At 60.7% G+C, this 16,671-nt stretch overlaps 1 protein-coding gene across 3 annotated transcripts in view; it reads right to left on the reverse strand.

Annotated features, from left to right (window-relative positions):
• The window catches only part of DGKZ (diacylglycerol kinase zeta), a 54,265-nt gene extending 39,979 nt beyond the window's left edge, over window positions 1-14,286 (reverse strand). For 2 of the 3 annotated variants that reach the window (XM_076344559.1, XM_076344557.1), the window contains exon 1: window positions 13,687-14,286. In XM_076344559.1, coding sequence (XP_076200674.1) covers window positions 13,687-13,925 — 239 coding nt within the window. In that variant the 5' untranslated portion in view covers window positions 13,926-14,286. Of the gene's footprint in view, window positions 1-5,657; window positions 5,849-13,686 lie in introns of those variants that run through there. The other variant, XM_076344560.1, reaches the window with a different exon arrangement.
• Between the last annotated feature and the right edge of the window lie 2,385 nt (window positions 14,287-16,671).

Consider the following 16,671-nt stretch of genomic DNA (forward strand, 5'->3'; position numbering starts at 1 on the left):
CCCCCCTGTGAGGCTGGGACCAGGCTGCTGTGCGGCTAGAGCCCGCCACGAGCTGACATCCTGTGGTAATGCCAGGGGAGCAGCAGCAGCAGCTCAGCCATGCCCGCTGGCAGCAGCCTGCAAGGCACCTCCCACTGACTCGGGGCACATGGAGGGTGGGGTGGCAGCCAAAGGTGGGACTACCTCTGGCCAGACCTCTGCCTGCCCCCAGAGAGGGGCTTCCCACACCAGTGCCATGTACATACTGCTCTGCACCCTCATCTTGGGCAGCATCCCCCAATCCCCCAGAGACAGGTCTCCAGCTCTCACTGGTCCCTGCCGGCTGGGCAGGGCTCCTCTGAGATGGGGGATGCTTAGTTCATTTCCCCAGGCCCTAAACCACTGGGAAAGGCTGATAGCCGTGAGATGGGCAAAGCTCAGGCAGGCTGTTCCCAGGCTTGGGAGCAACAGCTGCAGGTAGAAACTGGAATTGGCAGCCTAACCCAGACAGCACAACCTGCCTGGCAGGCAGGGCTGAGGCAGGAGGCCCATTAACTCCTACTGTCTGGGATGGCAGGGACTGGGAAGACGTCCTCTCAGTCAGTCCCTGGTGTGATGATGATGAGTTTCCCCTGGGTGAAGAGCTCACGGTTAACTACAAAGTTAACACCCCCAGGCATCAACTCCTAAACCACAGGCAGGAGGAGAACAGCACTGGGTCTAACACGTGTCCAGCAGGGACTGGAGGACTCTGTCCCCCCGGGCACTGGCCTGGCCAGCACAGTCTCATCGCTTGCCTTGGCAGAGCTTCACCCTCCACCTGACATCCTGACGGGGAGGAGAAGAAAGCCTCCCAGCTCCCAAAGAGACTGTAGCTGCTGCCGGGCCTGCAAGTTGCAACAGAAACACGGGATATTACTTTTGTAATACTGGAGAGCTAGCCTAGGGAAAACTCCCGAACTCAGGATCGCAAAGACAGAAGCACTTATTCCCTCGGAGCCTGGTGCCAGCTCAAGAACCAGCAGGACAGGTTTCCCCTATTTTCACACCTTGTCCATGTCCCTGAGTAGGTCCTGCACCAGAGTCCCTACCTTTAAAAGTCTCTGCCAGAAGCAATTCACCTCCTGCCAGCCCCCGTCTCTTCCAAAAAGGACGGTTTATGGGCCCGAGGGTCAAGGAGCCTAAGCCTCAGCCTGCAGCCCTAGCTCTGCTCCTGAGCTCAGCACCTCAAAGTCAGCACCTGTTTATGGGAGCCAGCAAGCAAGCGAACGCATTGCTGAAAGCTACCTCAGGAGCTTCAGCTCATGGAGTCACCTGGGAAAAAGAAACCAGAGGTCCACCGAGAGCAGAGCTGGAAGTTATATTTAGAGACTTTGCCAAGTCTCTGGGGAAACTGTCTGCTCCCCAGGCACGACACCTCGATGAGAGAAGGAAATCCTACACTGCATCCCCCACCGCCTGCTGGAGCTCAGGTTGCATTCCATGAGCGCATCCCCCCAATCCCAGAGGGCTGGCCTCACCCTACGAGCATCTGCTCTTAGTCCCCAAGAAGACCCATGCAATCAAACAGTCCCCAAACTCTCCCGCCTTGCAACATCCGTGGCTCTGCCTCTCTCCCCCCAACGCTGTGTCCTTGCAAAGACCTGTGCCCACTCCCAGTGCCCTCCTACCCCTCCGCTGCCCTTCTCTTCCCATCATTTTTGTTCAAAGGAGGGAAGAGGTCCCTTGCCCTCCCTCCTCTCAGCCCCTTGAGGAGATTACAGGGTTTCCTGGAAGGGATGCTCCAACTCCTAAGAAGATTAGAGGTCCTGCCACCTTCTCCAGTGCAGGCACACGGCGCCGCTGCAGCCCCTGCTCTGATCTCAGGAGGGCAGCAGAGCCACCGGCGGGTGCCCAGGGCTGGAGAGACAAGGCAGGTAGCAGGCAGGGACCATGCTAGGGAGGGCCCCAGCCTCCAGGAGCAGCCGGGCCCCCCACACTCTGATCCTTCCCTGCCTCATCCCAACAGCCCCACCGGGAGGCTGCGTTGGCTACCAACAGGCATGGCTGCTCAGCATGCCCAGCGCTTTTTTTTTTTCCCCTGGCAAGAACAAAAGTCCCTGAGCCACCCCACAGGAGGTCAGGCCTGGAGCAGAGAGCACAGAGCAAATACGCCAGCGGGAACAGCTCTCCTGGCACATCCCACCCACCTGCCCTGCAAACAATCCCAGGTGTCGCTGCAGGGTACAGCTGGGGAATCCCACGGGTGTTGCTGGCCCAGACCCAGCTAATACCACCCATCACCTGTGAGCTGGATGGGGAGCAGGGGGTGGAAGGTTTCAGAGCTAGAGGCATGCAAAAGCTGCATGCATGGAGGAGGAGGAGGATTGCTCAACAGCTAGCTGGCAGCAAGGTGCATTGTGAAAAGCGCGTCCCGAGGTAAGCACTGGTCTCAGCCTGCCAGCATGCAGATCACAAACTTCAGGCTCCTCACCACCATCTGCCAGGGCGCCTGGGGCTCGCCCCACCACACAGCCCCTCTACCGCACCCGTGCTAGGGGAAAGCAAACCCAAAGCCCTGCACCCTGGCTGGACCCGCTCACCGGCCAAGGGCCAGCAGGTTCGAGGCAACGCAGCGGTACCCCCCCAGACAGCGGGGATGAGGAATGCTGGGCAATCATCTCACTGGCACATCTCCCCCAGCTTTCACATGGGCGTGAGCGTCAAGCTGCAAGAAAGACGGTGACAAGCAACGTCCCAGAAAGACGTAGGCGGGTGCTCGGCTCAGTTTCTCAAGTGCCGTTTACCCACACGCCGTGCCACCCACAGACCTTCCCCAGGGCAATGGCAGGCGCCCCCGGGCTCGCATGCAGGCTCCAGCGCTGGGCCTGCCAAAGGACCACAGCCAAAAACTTGGTCCCACGCTCTCTGTAGGGCAACTGCCTACCAGCTGCCCTGATGGCAGCTACGCTCCCTGCTTACACTGCCGCAGCAGACCCAGCCATCACACGTGTTAATGACCCTAAAACCCACAGGGAAGACCCATTTCAGCATCCCACCTCTACAGCACAGGGGAGAGCAAGAAAGGGGCTTTGTCCCAAGCACTCACACTCCCTCCCCAAGTCTGCCCTGGAAAGGGTAAACCGTGCAGTTCACTCACAGCACAAGAAACCGGGCACCTAGGAAGGAAATTTAATCCTAACTACCTATTATCTGATCAGCCCCAATCTCTTTATCAGCCCAATTAAAAGAATTACCCATCTGTGGCCCGGATGCACGTATTGTGCACTTGTCTCCATCAGCTCTGGAGCCAATTACTCCACCCTCCTGTAAGGCAATTACAAGGTACAGAAATAAGCCCGTCTGCAAAACACAGGGGACTAACGGGGACTAACATACCACTGGAGGCCAGAGCTCGGGGGCTTGCCCCTCTTTTTCTTCAAATCCCCTCGGGGCTCACCTGCCCTGGGGACAAGGTGGGCTCTCTTGCCATTTTGTGGACCTGTTCCTCACCTGGCCGTGCCTCCCGGCGTTGCTGCGGGCAGAGCCCAACAGTGCGTGCCCACCGCGGGAGACCTCTCTCCTTGAAGTCGGGGCTCTCCAGAGACTCACCGCTGTTAGCGGGCAAGCTCCTTCTCATGGCCTAAATTTCTTCTAGACCCACTTCCCAGCCACATACGCTCTGGCTAAAGCTCAGAATTGAAGTGGGTGCAAATTTCCTCACCGATGGCTGTTGGAAAGCATTGGGGGGGTAGGGGCTAGCTGTACTTCTCGCCAAAAGAAAGTGCAGCAGAGCCTTCCCCCCCAATTCCCTTGGAGAAGGTGGAACTTCACATCGCCCTCAGCTCCAACGCTCAGGTGGGCACAAATTCAGCAGCATGCAGCCAATTATCCTGCACAGCTTCCCACCAAGCCCACCTCCCACAGGCGTGTGTGGGAGCCCATTCCTTCTCGGAGGCCCATGGCAATCTCTCCTCACTCCCCTGCAGCTCTAGGTGCTGCATTCATCACCCCAAGCTGGAGGAAATCAGGTCCACCGTCAGCGGAAGAAGAGCGAGAGAAGCATCCACGCACCAAACAACCCGACGGGCATTTCCAGCCGTCCCAGCGGGCACGCTGGCCCCCTCCAGCTCGGCGTCTCCTGCCCGTCCCACTTTGCCTCTCTCCCACGTGTCCACGCTGCAGAAGGTTGTTCACACGTGGAGAACTTCCCCTTGGTGTAGGCTCTGATATACTTTGCAGGAATGGCAGCCCAAACCCCTGGGAGCCAGAGAGAGAGGCCATGCAGTACTGGGGACAGGGCAGAGACTGCCAGGAGCTCCAGGCAGCCACTGCCACCAGCTCTGAAACCAGAGCAGAGGAGAGTATTGCTCCATGGTGGGGTGACCTTGCAAGCCCACTACTCCCAGCTCCAGCTTGGCTGTGGAAGTTGAAACTGGGGCCTTTCCCCTCCATCCAGCACCTGTGACACCAGCTGGGAGCACTGCATTGTGCTTCCCCCGTATGCCAAAAATGCTGACGAGCTGTAGCAAGTTCAGCAGAGGGCTACCAAGATGATGGGGGCAGGAGCTATCAGATACAAGGAGAGGCTGAGATAATGGGGGTGGCTTGGCCTGCAGCAGAGAAGGTTAAGGGGGAATATTATTACCATCTTCAGCTACCTGACGGGAAGGTACAGAGGAGACTGAGCCAGACGCTGCCCAGAGGTGCACAGTGACAACCTGAGAGACAACGGGCACAGGTTGCAACAAGGGAAACTCTGACTAGGTATCAGGGAAAAAAAATCCCCAGGAGCTGAAGCACAGGAGCAGGTGCCCAGGGAGGCTGTACAGTCTCCACCCTGGTGACACTCAAAACTCAACATCAGCAGCCTGATCAAATTCGGCCCTGCTTCAAGGCGGCAGGGTGGACCAGGTGGCCTCTGGAGGTCCCTTCAGACCTCAGTTATTCAATGTTTTTACACACCTCTGAATGGCAGGGGCACCCCTTTGCTTACGCAGGCCGAGAATCCCCCAAATCCCATGAGGCCATCAGCAAGGCGCAAGGAACCCAGCTGACTCTGGGGAGGAAGCGAGCGAAGCTGGGATCCCAGCAGGCAGCACAGGACCGACACAGCCATCGCCCCGGCACTGCAGGACTGCCGGTCTCGCAGCCGAAGCACCGGACAGGTGTGCCGGGATGGAGACAGGCAATTTTGAGCGGGTGGAAACGAATCCTCCAGAGATGAGGCTCTGACTTCTCCGGGGAGGAGAATGGGCGCAGCAAGTGCGATGCTTCCCAACTTCCCATTGCTCGTGTCAAGAGCTCAAACGGAGGAAAATGCAAACTCATCCCCCTCCATCCCCACACCATGTCCCGCATCCCTCGGTGGTTGCGCTCAGCCGGTTGCCGACTTTATAACCGGGGTTAGCCCCCTCCGCGGGGCCTGGCGTGGCGGGTTCGGGATGCGGCGGCTGCTGACAGCTGCCCGGCGGCGGGAGCCTCCCCTCGGGCGGAGGCGAGGCAGCGGCTCCGCTGCCCCCGTTCAGGATACTCCAGCCGCCCCTGGCCAGCCCTTGCCCCGGGGGGCTGGCCTCCTCCGGCCCGCCCCGCCGCCGCCAGGTGCCGGGGCGGCGGGGGAGGCGCTGACCGGAGCCAGCCCGGCCGGCGGCACCAGCCGTCCCGATGCCACCCGCCAGCCCACCCCGCCCGGTGCTCACCTGCGCCCGAAGAGCTTGAGGCCGGTGAAGCGCTTGTTGCTGTGGCGGCGGCCCAGCGAGGGCGGCGGCGGCCCCCGCTCGGGCTCGGCGCCGCCCGACGCCCCAGAGGAGGAGGCGGCGGCGGCGGTGGCGGCGGAGGAGGAGGAGGCGGAGGGCGAGCCGCCGGGCGGCGGGGGCCGCGCCGCCTGCATGGCCGGGCTCGGGGCTCGGCGCCGCCGCTACCGCCGCCCCGCGCCAGGGGAGGGGACCGGGGGCGGGCGGGGGGCGGCGCGGCCAGCCGGGGCTCCCGCCCCGCTGGGGCCGGCAGGAAGTGCGGCCGCGCACCGGCGGCCCCGGAGGCCGCGCCGAGCCGCCAGCGCCCCCTGCCGCCGCCCGGGCCGCGCGGTGAGCGGGGCTGGGGGCGCCCCGCGGCGGCGGCAGCGGGTCCGGCCCCGTGGCCCGGCGCCCGGCGCTGCCGGCTCAGGAAGTCGAGTGTCAGCCCCGCCGCCGCCCCGCGCTCGGGAAGAGGCTCGGCGGCAGAAACGAAGCCTCCCCCCTCCTCCTCCTCCGCCTTCCATTGTTCACCGCCGGACGGGGGGCACGGAGCCAACAGCCCCGCCGCCGCCACCGCCCTCTCCGGGGACCGGGAGCCACCGCTGGCCTTGCTGCCAGGACGGACACTGCGGCTCGCTGCCCGCGTTTTACCCAGCCCGGCGAGCCGCCTGCCCTGCTTCTCCTCCCCATCTCCCAGGGGGACCCCCGGCTGGGCGGCCGGCAGGCTCGGAGGGCAGGGGCTGGCCTGCTCCGCGTGGCTGGCAGTGCTGAGGCTGCCCTCAGCAAGGAAACGCTTTCCCTGCCTGGCAGGAGCAACGGGCAGCCCTCTTTTGCATGGAAAATGAGCTGGCCGTGATGGCTGCTTTTCCCTGCTCCCCGAGGGTGCCAAGCCAGGCTGAAAGCCAGGGCTGCAGGGGCTGCCCGGGCAGGGTCCCAGCTGCCAGCCTGGTGCGGCCGCTCATGCTGACCCGTAACCCCCTCGGGGCAGGTCCCGCTGGCCACCTTGAGCACCAATTGTTCCCAGGAGGGCTGGTGGGGATGGGGACACACCTTCCAGCTCCCACCAGCTGCAGGAGGAACCCGACAGCCCAGGCAAAGCCCCGCTGACTACATTCACTTGCAGGCTCAGCATCGAGAGCGCCCGCACGGCCTTCCGACATCCCCGCTGGGGAGGTTGCGCTGCCTAAGCCCAGCACTGGCACCGGGAGAAGAGGAGGGTATTGCTGGCGAGGCACCGGGAAAGCATGGGAAGCCTTTCCCCCACCCCCCGAAGTGCGGGCTGTCAGCACCAACCACAGCACCTCGTCCCCCGAGAGCAAGAGGGAGGCGGCAGAGCCTGGCTTGGCGGGTACCTCGTATCTACGTCCCCCGGAGGGCTCTGGGGAACGTCCCAGGAGCGGTGCCGCCACATCTGCTGCAGCACGAGCTGATGCGCTCAGCCGGCCCAGGGTTCACTCTCGCTCTTCCTCCCCCGTCGGCTGCTTTCCGGAGTCATCCCGAGGGCAGGTCCCTGGCAGTGCTCCGCCGCCCAGCCGCCTGCCGGGGGCCCCGGCTTTGTTTGCACCCTCCACCTGGTTCCTCTCTCTGCACTTCCTGGAAGTGTGAGGGCGGCTGTCATCGCAGCCGGCTGAGCCACACTCTTCCCACAGCAGCCCACAGCCCAGGGCCACCTCCTCTGCCGGGCCCTCTCCAGAGAAGCCTCGCATGTGCCCTTGGCAAGCAGGAGCACGCCCTGGCATGCTGGGCTGCGCGCTGAGGAGCCTCACCTCCCTTGCTGGGTGGCTCTTCAAAAGCCCCGGGCTCAAGACACCCTCTCTCCCAAAGCTGCCCCAGCACCACCATGCAAACAGGGCCATGGCAGCGGGGTTGTCCTCCTGCAGCCTGCCCTGTGCATCCTTACCCCGCATGGTACTGCGGCACTCACAACCCCCCAGCTGTATGCGTCCCCCCTGTTCAGTGGGTCTCCAGACACCCTCCAGCCATGAGCGTCTGCTTACCCTGTGCCAGGGTTTGTTGAAAAACCACCTGGGTAAGACAGATACGGGGACTGTAGGAAGCACAAGCATCTGGGAGGCTCCAGGCCAGCCTCCAAAGAGCGGAGAGACAGATTGACGTTTGTCATCTGTCCCCCGGTGTGGGTCCAAGCTCTCTGCAGGGCACAGCATGAGCCTGCAGGCTCAGCCTGTCCCCAGCTCCAAAAACCCCAGCTCTTCACAACCAGACGCTGCTCGAGCTGCTCTGGCTCCAACAGACCTTAAGATCAGCGAGGGGATCTGTGGATGGCTTCTGTGCAGCCAGAGAAAAGCAAGCAAGCAGACCCAGCCTGCATGGATGGCATTTCTAAAGGGGGACATGGTCTTGCTTTAGACTCCCATCATCAAAAGGAAAAAAAAAAAAACCAACATCGGCAGACCTTGATCTCACCAGGTGAGCTCTGAAACTGAACACAACCCACTGCACTAATTACTGCGCTGAAGGAGGAAAAGGCAGGTCCTGGATGCCTAACTCTAGCTCAGAGATCGGGGAGGGAAGAGGTTTTATCACCGAAATGGTTTATCATCCCCTCCACTTTGCATGTCGTCATGGGTTGGTCGCATTTGCTCCTGCCTGCAGACATTTCCCTTTCACTTTTCATGGTGCCCCGTGGCATTGACACCCAGTCCTATGACCTGGGAGCCCCAGGGTTTGGTGAGGCTGTCGGAGAAGTAACACACCCTGCCCTGGGACCTTCACCCTCCTCTCTGCGCTGTGTCCATGGGTCCTTCCACAGTCCTGTCCCTCGGCTTTGCACCTCCCTTTGGTGCAAAACCATGGGGGATCCCATAGAAAGCCCAGTTCTGGCTGCTCTTGGTCAGGAGACCAGAAGGGACGACCCTGCTGACACTGGCTTCTCTGCAGGCAGCACCAGAGAGGGTGCTGTTCTGGGTGGTTTTGTGATCCAGCACGCCCCCATCTCTTTGTGCTAGTGTGTGCAGTCCTCTGGTAAGGAAAGGGTTAAGCTGCCTGCTTAGCCCAAACCTGGCAGGATACCTGCCTGTGGGATTCACTGTGAGCTGGGATCAGATAAGGGAGGGGATGGCCAACGGAGGGGATGGCCACCAAGGCAATTTCGGTTCAGGGATCCCAGCTCTCCCCATCCAGGAGTGTGCAGGTGCAGTTTCGCATTGCCCCTAACGCAACCTCCCTGCTGGCCTGCTCTCAGGGAGTCCCACCCCACAGACCCCACACACACCCCCACTGCGCCCAAGGCTGTGGCTGTGGGGACAACCAGGGAAGGCTAATGGTGTCTTCTGCTGCCTCAGGAAGCAGGCCTGGCCCACCTGATGTGGAAAAACATCAGCAGAAGGGAGGACAGGAGCATCCCCTCTGGCAGCAGCGTGGTCTTGGATCGGCTTAAACAAGGGAGCGTGTCTGGTTTAAGATGGGGGCTTGGGGCTGTGTTACGCTGCCCTGCACTGGCACTGCTGCAGGCATGTCTGTGCACAGCCAGGCTGTACCCACAGCCTCCCAGTTTCTCCAAAACTGCCTCTTGGGATGTTTCCATCTATTGTTACACACAACCCAATCCCAGTTTACTACTGCCTTGCACCTAGGAGCATCCAGGATGAAAGCCATGGAGTGAACACACACCAGCACTGCTCACCGAGCACTGCATGATGCTGACTCCAAACCCATCCCACCCCTGTGTCCACCAGAGCCTGTGCCTGACGGCGAGGGCAACCACCAGCAGTGGGACTGTCACGGCACCTGGGAGCTCTCACAAGCGCTATGCCCAGCAAGCAGAGCTTGTTCCTGGCTCTGGAGAGAGTCAGGGCAGGGGATGGTGAGACACCTGCTTGTCAACCCCCGACCAAGGTCTGTGAGGAGCCACCCGCTCATTAGGACTTTCCAGCACTGTGAGTTTCCCTCTGGCCGTGCCAGGGGGTGCCAGCCATCTCCTTTCCCCAGCTGTACAGAGAGACACAGTGAGAGCTGAGTGGGCTCGGCTTGCTGGGAATGAATGGGAATTTGATTATGCTGCTCTGCACAGCTGGGCTAACACGATTAAAAGGCTAGCAGGCAGGATTCAGAGGAAGGAGGCTCCTCTCTGCCCCTCTCTCCCTGCAGCTGGAGGATCTCCTTTCCTTCCTCCCCTGCCCTGCCCAGCTGGGATGGAGGGGCTGCACACTCTCTGCCCTGGGACTTCACAAAAACCCAGAGCCCAGCCAGATCTGAAGGCAGAAGGAAGAGAAGATGGCAGAGCGCCGCAACCAGCTTCCCCCCAGCCCCGCCGGGCTCCACCTCCCTCTCCCCAGCAGGCCCTTCCAGCTCTCCCTTCTGCCCTGCCTGCACCTGTGACCAAGCTCCCTTGCTATTTACATTACAAAGCAGCCCCCTCTGCTCTGCTCTCTGGGTTATATTTAGCTCCCTGGCACAGAACAGCCTGTGAGATGCATTAGCCGTGTCCTATCTGCCAGCCAAGGACTGCACCGAGCAGCCAAGGTGCCCCACATCTCACTAGCAGGGATGGGAGCTGGCAAGGGGACGCCCCGCTTTGCTCCACTGGGGCTAACACCAGGCTGGGGGCCACAGAGACCCCTCTTCCCAATGCCGCAAGATGCCTGTGAGGAGCCCTATGGTGCGTGGGCTGTGCTGGGCGCTGCCTGTGGAGGTGGCTGAGAGCAGAAGGGTCTGATGCCCAGCACGTCCCTCGCCCCATAGACATAGCCTGCGGGGAGCCCATGCAGCAAGCTTTTGTGCACTTGTGGTTTCCTTTCTAGGTAAACACCCCTGCGGGCTGGGTTGCTGGGAGCAGTGGCGGTGACAAAGGCCACCGCTGCAAGCGTCACCCCAAAAGCAACCAAGAAAGCATCAAAGATGAGAGAGAGCCCAGAACTGCACAGGTCCCCAGCCCCGCCGGAGAGGCTGCAGGGTGCTGCTGTGGCCAGCCAGCACCTGTCCCAGGCCTCCCTGGCTCCAGGTCACAGGGTTTTTCCTAGAGCAAAGTTCCCCCAGCCTCTAACTCACCTTATTGCCGCTGGAGCTGCCCCACTTGGGGAGCTAGAGATGCTCCTGCCCCACCGCAAAACCTTGGTGGAGACACCCAAAGCTAGCAGGAGCTGACTTCAGACTCCCCTTGGCTGAAGCGACTCTCCAGGGAGTGATACACAAAGCCCTGGCGCTTGCTCAGGGTTTGCTGCGGTGACAGAGAGCACGGGGTCCTTCTGGCGTTGCAGAAGCACCTCCCTACTGGGAAAACTGTCCCAGAATGTGCAAATCTGGTGCACAAGCCAGCATCATTAATAAGCTTAGCACGAAACTGCTACTCAAAGCCCTAAATATAACCTGAGTGCTGAGCTCTCTTCCACCCGCCCAAGGTGCCTCCATACACCGCGGCAGCTATTTATGGAAGGAATTTTATTTCCATGGGCTTAATATCATTTCTGCTTATTTCAAAACCTTTATATAGCAGCTCATGCCACCTGCCCTTTGTGATGACTAACGGGTCCCAGCAGGAACAGGCAGATTGGCAGCAGGAGGACCGGGGCCTCCAATCTTCGCTTGACATTGAGGACACCTGTGATGCCCACAGCCCACAGAGGAGGTCCTCCAAACTCTGTACTGGGGTTCGATAAGTGCCTACAGAGCCAGGCAGCACGGTGAGGGGATTTCTGTCAGCCCCCAAGGGCTTCTTGTGATGCAGGAGGGGCACCTGATGAAAGGTTAGCCCATCTCTGGGCAATAGCTCTATCACCACCTGACCTGCCCCAGGGAGCTGCCAGACCCAACCCTGCGTGGGCGTCACAGGACCGCACAAGCAGATTTCCACCCCCAGACACTTCCTCTCCTGTTTCCCCTCCCTTTGCTTGGCTGCCCGAAACGGAGGGTGGAGGAAGCAGCTCATCCCAAACATTACCTCCTCCCTCGCCACTGGCCTGCAGGTAGCTGCGGCATCCCCTCCGACCCTGCCAGACTCCTCTCCTCTGCAAAGCCCACGTTGGATGGAGCAAAGCCTCTTGCAAAGAGACCCCTTGTGAGGGTTGAGGAGGACAGAGGCGCTTTGCGGAAGGGCGTCACGGGCTGGAGCGTGTCAGCGGAGCTGCCTGCCTGGGGCGGCCGGGGTAGGACGAGCAGGATGTAAACAATCCCCAGCAACCTTAGACAATTCTGGAGCAAATTCAGGCTGATCAAATTAGGTTGCAGTACGGTCCCTTCCTCCCCTGGGGAGACTGGATAATTGCAGCTGGCTAATCCGTTTGCAAAATGCACTGTGCACATCTGGAGGAAGACAGCTAAGATGAGAAAATACTGCTCTGCCCCCTCCGCTCAGCACGGTAATTCCTCACCCTCGGTGGCATCAGGGCAGAGACCCTCTCAGCTCTGCCCGGCACCTCGGTGAGCAGCCCTGGGTATGGAATGAGGGCCAGGAGGGCTGCGTGTTGCTCCAGCTCACGGCCAGGCTCAGGGCTGCCTGGGGGAGGACTCTGCCATCCCAGCTCCTGCTCGCCACCCACTGCAAGAATAACAAGTGCTCCAGATGACTCAGCTCTGGGGCCCCTCCTGCTCTGCAGGCATTAATACAGTTTCCCATTAGTTCCCATTACTGCAGTATTAGAGAGCAATTTGCTCACAGTTTGCACCGCCGCCCTTGCAAGGGAGGAAAAGGGCTGCTGTACATGTAGGAGCACAGCTGGGGGCTGACCGATAGCTCCTGCCTGAAATCTGCCCCCCAGCAGAGCTCTGCGCCCTGGACTCCCCGAGTCCCAGGCTGGCGGCGGGAGAGCCCATCCAGCCTCTGCCTGCCACGGCAGCAGGCATCGCACCAAGATCCTCCGTGCTGGTTTTCCGCCTGCTTGTAAACTACCTGGTGCTTGCTGAGCACGGCATGACATGGTGACACTGAGCCCAGGAGGACACAGAGACATCCCTGGGCCAAGCCAGCTCAGGAGAAGGGTAAGGAGGCGGCTCCTGCCTTCTCCCCTCCGCTTGGTCCCAGACCCTCGCAGCAGCCCAGGGTCAGTCCTGCAAGTGCTCACTTTTACTCTGGGCAGGCACAGGGTCGAAGGATTTCTCCTCATTTACACCTGAGAGTCATTCTGCAAAGTTGGGGGGTACTAAATGGTAGAAGGGCTTAAACAGTGAAAGAAAGGGGAGGGTGAGACATCAGACCTTATTTGCTGTGAGAGAAAGAGCAGAACTGAGCTCCTGGAGGTGCTGACCCAAGCAGGGTTTCAGACAGTATGGCTGGAGTTGGGAATAGGAGCTCACCTGAGCATCACCAGGCAATGGCTCCCATAAAAGCTCCATGGGAGCTATGAAAACCACTCTTTGCCTCCACCAGTTTTGTTTGGCTATAGCAGAGTCCTAAGAAGAGCAGTCCCGGCAGAAGAGTCACACCAAGAGCCAGGACAGATACTCCTCTTGCTGCAAGGTGCCCACAAAGGGCACATTTCCAGCCTAAGCCCTAACCTCAGCCCCCTCATCTTTGTATCACTTCTCAGTCTCCCCAGGTGGGATCAAGGTTTCTGGATCTGGGAGCCAAGCAAAGGGACATTTGCCTTGGGGCAGAGGAGGAAGAGGAGAATCAATGTTACTAGAAGTCCCTTGCATCCAATGCGCTGAACAGCGATAAGCCGGTGCTGCAGAGAAAGAGGGAAACATCCAGCCCATGGCCTGTGCCAGAGCTCCTGTGAGGCTGTTGGGCACGGACCGCCTGGAGAGGGGCCTGGGAGGCATCACAGCCCCGTGATGGGAAAGGGGAGTTGGGTAGAAGGAAAAATAAGGGGGCCTGCGAGGGTGACAAGGGGACTGCCACTGGGGAGGGGGCTGCTGCATGGGTGGGGAGGGAAGGGACAAACTGGTCCCCTTGTCCCTGTGCTCAGATGGTTTCTGGTGGGAAGGCACCAGTGGCCACTGGGAAGAGCCAGCCCTGACTCACGGGAGGGAAATGTCCCCGGGACAGGGCACTCCTCCACCCCAGCCCAGCCCCAGTGCTTGGGGACCCCAGAGCTCCTACCTGTAGGAGACCTGCTTTCTGATGGCCAAGTGCAGGAACTGCTCCTCCACCTCTGCCACCACCACTGCCCCTCTCATCTCCTCCCAAGCTGGATCCACACCGTGGAGGCCTGAGCGTTGTGCTTGCCTGGCATTCTCTGCATCCGCCGCTCCCAGGAGGCTTGCCACGGCCCCCCTGGCTGCCTCATCATCACCCCTGGCCGGGGTGAAGTCTTTCCAGCTCCCGGGACCTTCAGCCATGCTGGGGTGAGGTGCCTCTCCAGGCAGGGAGTCCTGCTCTGTCCCCACAAAACTCTCGGGCAGCTCAGTCCAGCCCCGCAGGGTCCCACAGTGCTGCTCCACTTCGCCTCCCCAGGGCCGTGGGACGATCTTGGCAAGGCTTAACTACCCAGACGAGCACGACCAGAGAGAAAAAGCAGTGTCCAACTTTTTGCAGTGGTTTTTATCGGCCTCTTGATAGCGGTTTGGGCAGCTCAGGTGCCGCAGCTCAGCCTCCCTCTGTCTCCGCTGCCCTGCCTCAGTGAAGCGGAGGAACAACTGATGGAAACCCGGAGACGTCAGTGCTGCTCCTCGGAGGAGCCGGCACTGCGAGGGCAGCGGGGAGGAAGCGGGAAACACAGCACTCACCAGAGAAGGGATCTTAGGACAGAGCGCGTCCAGGGATGGCGATGCTCCCAGCAGGCAAAGGAGAGCCCGGGGTGCCTTCTGTGAGGTCCCCCTAGGGCCCGGCACGTCCCTTGGTGTCTCTGGCAGCAGCAGCCGAGTGGGAGAGGCAGGCAGAGGTAGGCAGTGAGGAAGGTGCCTGTGCACCGATCCTGCAGCAGCCCTCAAAAAGACAAAGCAGAAAGAGAGCGTGAGTGTGTGCGTGGGGAGGGGGGCTGCGGAGAGCTGCACCAAGCGGCAGCCTGGTGTCACCTTAGAGACACTCGGAAACTGGCACTTAACCCTTCAGAGGCCGGGGAGGCAGGGGAGGGTGACAACTCAGCCACCCCTCACTGCTCGCAGCCCAGCTCGCCTCTGCCAGCCTGCAAGGGCTGCTCAGGGAGCTGGGTCTCAGCCGCTCGTCTTAACCAGATGTACAGTCAGGTAAAGTCAGGCAGCCTGGAAAATTGTGTGACAGCAGCCCCAGCAGAACAAAGTACCTGCTGCTCTGGCCAACTGTCCAACACGGATGAGATATGTCTGGGGATGGGGTCCCCAGCTTTGGACAGTGGTAGCCAAGGAGAAGTATGGCTGTAGCGTGGTTTCCCTCCTCCCAGCAGGTTCACTCAGCTCCTTGCCACTTGGGAGGCCACATTATCCCTGCTTTTTACTAATTCAAGGCATTTTTTCCCCAGTCCTGGCATCCAGAGGTAGAAAGGCCCTTCTGTCCTCTGCCCACATCTATCAGGAGAGTTGCATCATCTGTCTGTCCTGGGCTGGGACCCAGGCCCCAGTCCCAGCTCTGGCCTGCCTCAGCCTTGCCCGCCCCAGTGCTGTGGATGCCAGCTGGGGTGAGAGATCCCCACAAAGCTCCCATATATGCCTGGCTGCTTGTTTGGGATTTGTTCTGCCCCAGATTCACATGCTGAGGCTTTACGTGCTGGGCACTGGGAAATTTGAGCTTCGGGTCTGTAAGAGCCGCCCCCTGCATCAGTTGCCTGTGGCAAGGTCCTACAGTCATGTATTACATCAAGAACACATTGCCATCACCCTTAATCCCAGTGTCTTCCCATGAAGGGCTGCCACGGCAGGAGCTGGAGTATGTCCTCAGCCTGCTCTGACTGTTTTATTACCTTGGGAGTTGTCAGGAGCAGCTCATCCCTCTTGCCAGTGCTCCCCATCACCTCCATGCAGCCCTATGGCACCTCTGCTGCAGGGTGCCGTGGCAGGGCACATTCCCACACCACTCCTGATCCCAACCTGGGAAGCAGCAGGGGCTGGAGAAGGGCTGTGCCTTTCCCTAGGAACCACAGCCCAACAGCACCTCTAGTTCAAGTTACCAAATCTTTGCCTGGCCCTAAATGTCATGATGACATCTCCCCCCAGTCCTGTGCCTACGGGGGGATTTGTGCCTCCCAGGGGCACGGCAGCCCCCAAGCCCACTCCTCCGCACAGTCGTGACTTGCAGGGAGCCCCGCGCCCTCCTCGCCATGTGACTCAGCCCCTCCAGCCCCCACAAGGGTTTTGTTCCCCTTGAAAGCTGGAGTGCTGTTGGGTGAGCCCTCCCCGATGGGCAGAGCTGGCCCCGGGGAAGTGGCTTCACCCTTGCTTGCTGGGACCAAGACCTGCCCGGGAGCTCGCTAGTGCTCCCCGCACCAAAGCACGGCCCTGCTCCATGTCCTCCTGCCTCCCATGGGCACTGCGGAGGTTGGGAGCAGGCTGTGGGAAGGGAGGAGCAGTGGGTACCCGGCTGGTGCAGAGGGACCTGTGGCACCTGGCTGCTTCTCACCTCCCACTGGGCGATGCCTCTCTGCCTGCCCCGGGGCTCACTCTGGCATGGGGGTGCCCCCCGTTGGCCACGTGCTATGAGAGCCACCTTCACCCGTGCTCGCCAGCTGGGCTGCCAGGGCAGGGCAGAGCTGGGCTGCCCAGAGGAGCTACGGGGGATGCAGGATGCAGGTCCACTCGTGCTCCCAGGAGATTTTGGCAAACATCTGTCTTGTCCCTCATGGTTGTAAGGAGTCAGTGGCTGCTATGCTGAGGAAGGGGATGGCCAGGCCAGGGTGGATGCAAGCTGGAGGCTCAGGGAGCACGGGGTCCGGGTGTGGGAAGGAGGGAAGAACCACCTGGGGGGCGTTTCTCACTGATGGCTGTGTTGGTGCCATAGCGAAGGAGCTTTGGGGAGGGAAGCAGAGGCCCTTATTGCAGGAAACCTCCCAAGGGCCAGGCACAGCAGAGCCCCAGGGTTGCAGCGCCTCTGGTTGAGGCAGAGAGAGGGGCAGCACAGTGGGTGCCTCCTGCCTTCCCACGGGGGCTGATGCTGCGCTGCAGAAAGCCTCTCTGG

The sequence above is a fragment of the Aptenodytes patagonicus genome, chromosome 7 (genome assembly GCF_965638725.1).
Source record: "Aptenodytes patagonicus chromosome 7, bAptPat1.pri.cur, whole genome shotgun sequence".
NCBI classification, from domain to species: domain Eukaryota; kingdom Metazoa; phylum Chordata; class Aves; order Sphenisciformes; family Spheniscidae; genus Aptenodytes; species Aptenodytes patagonicus.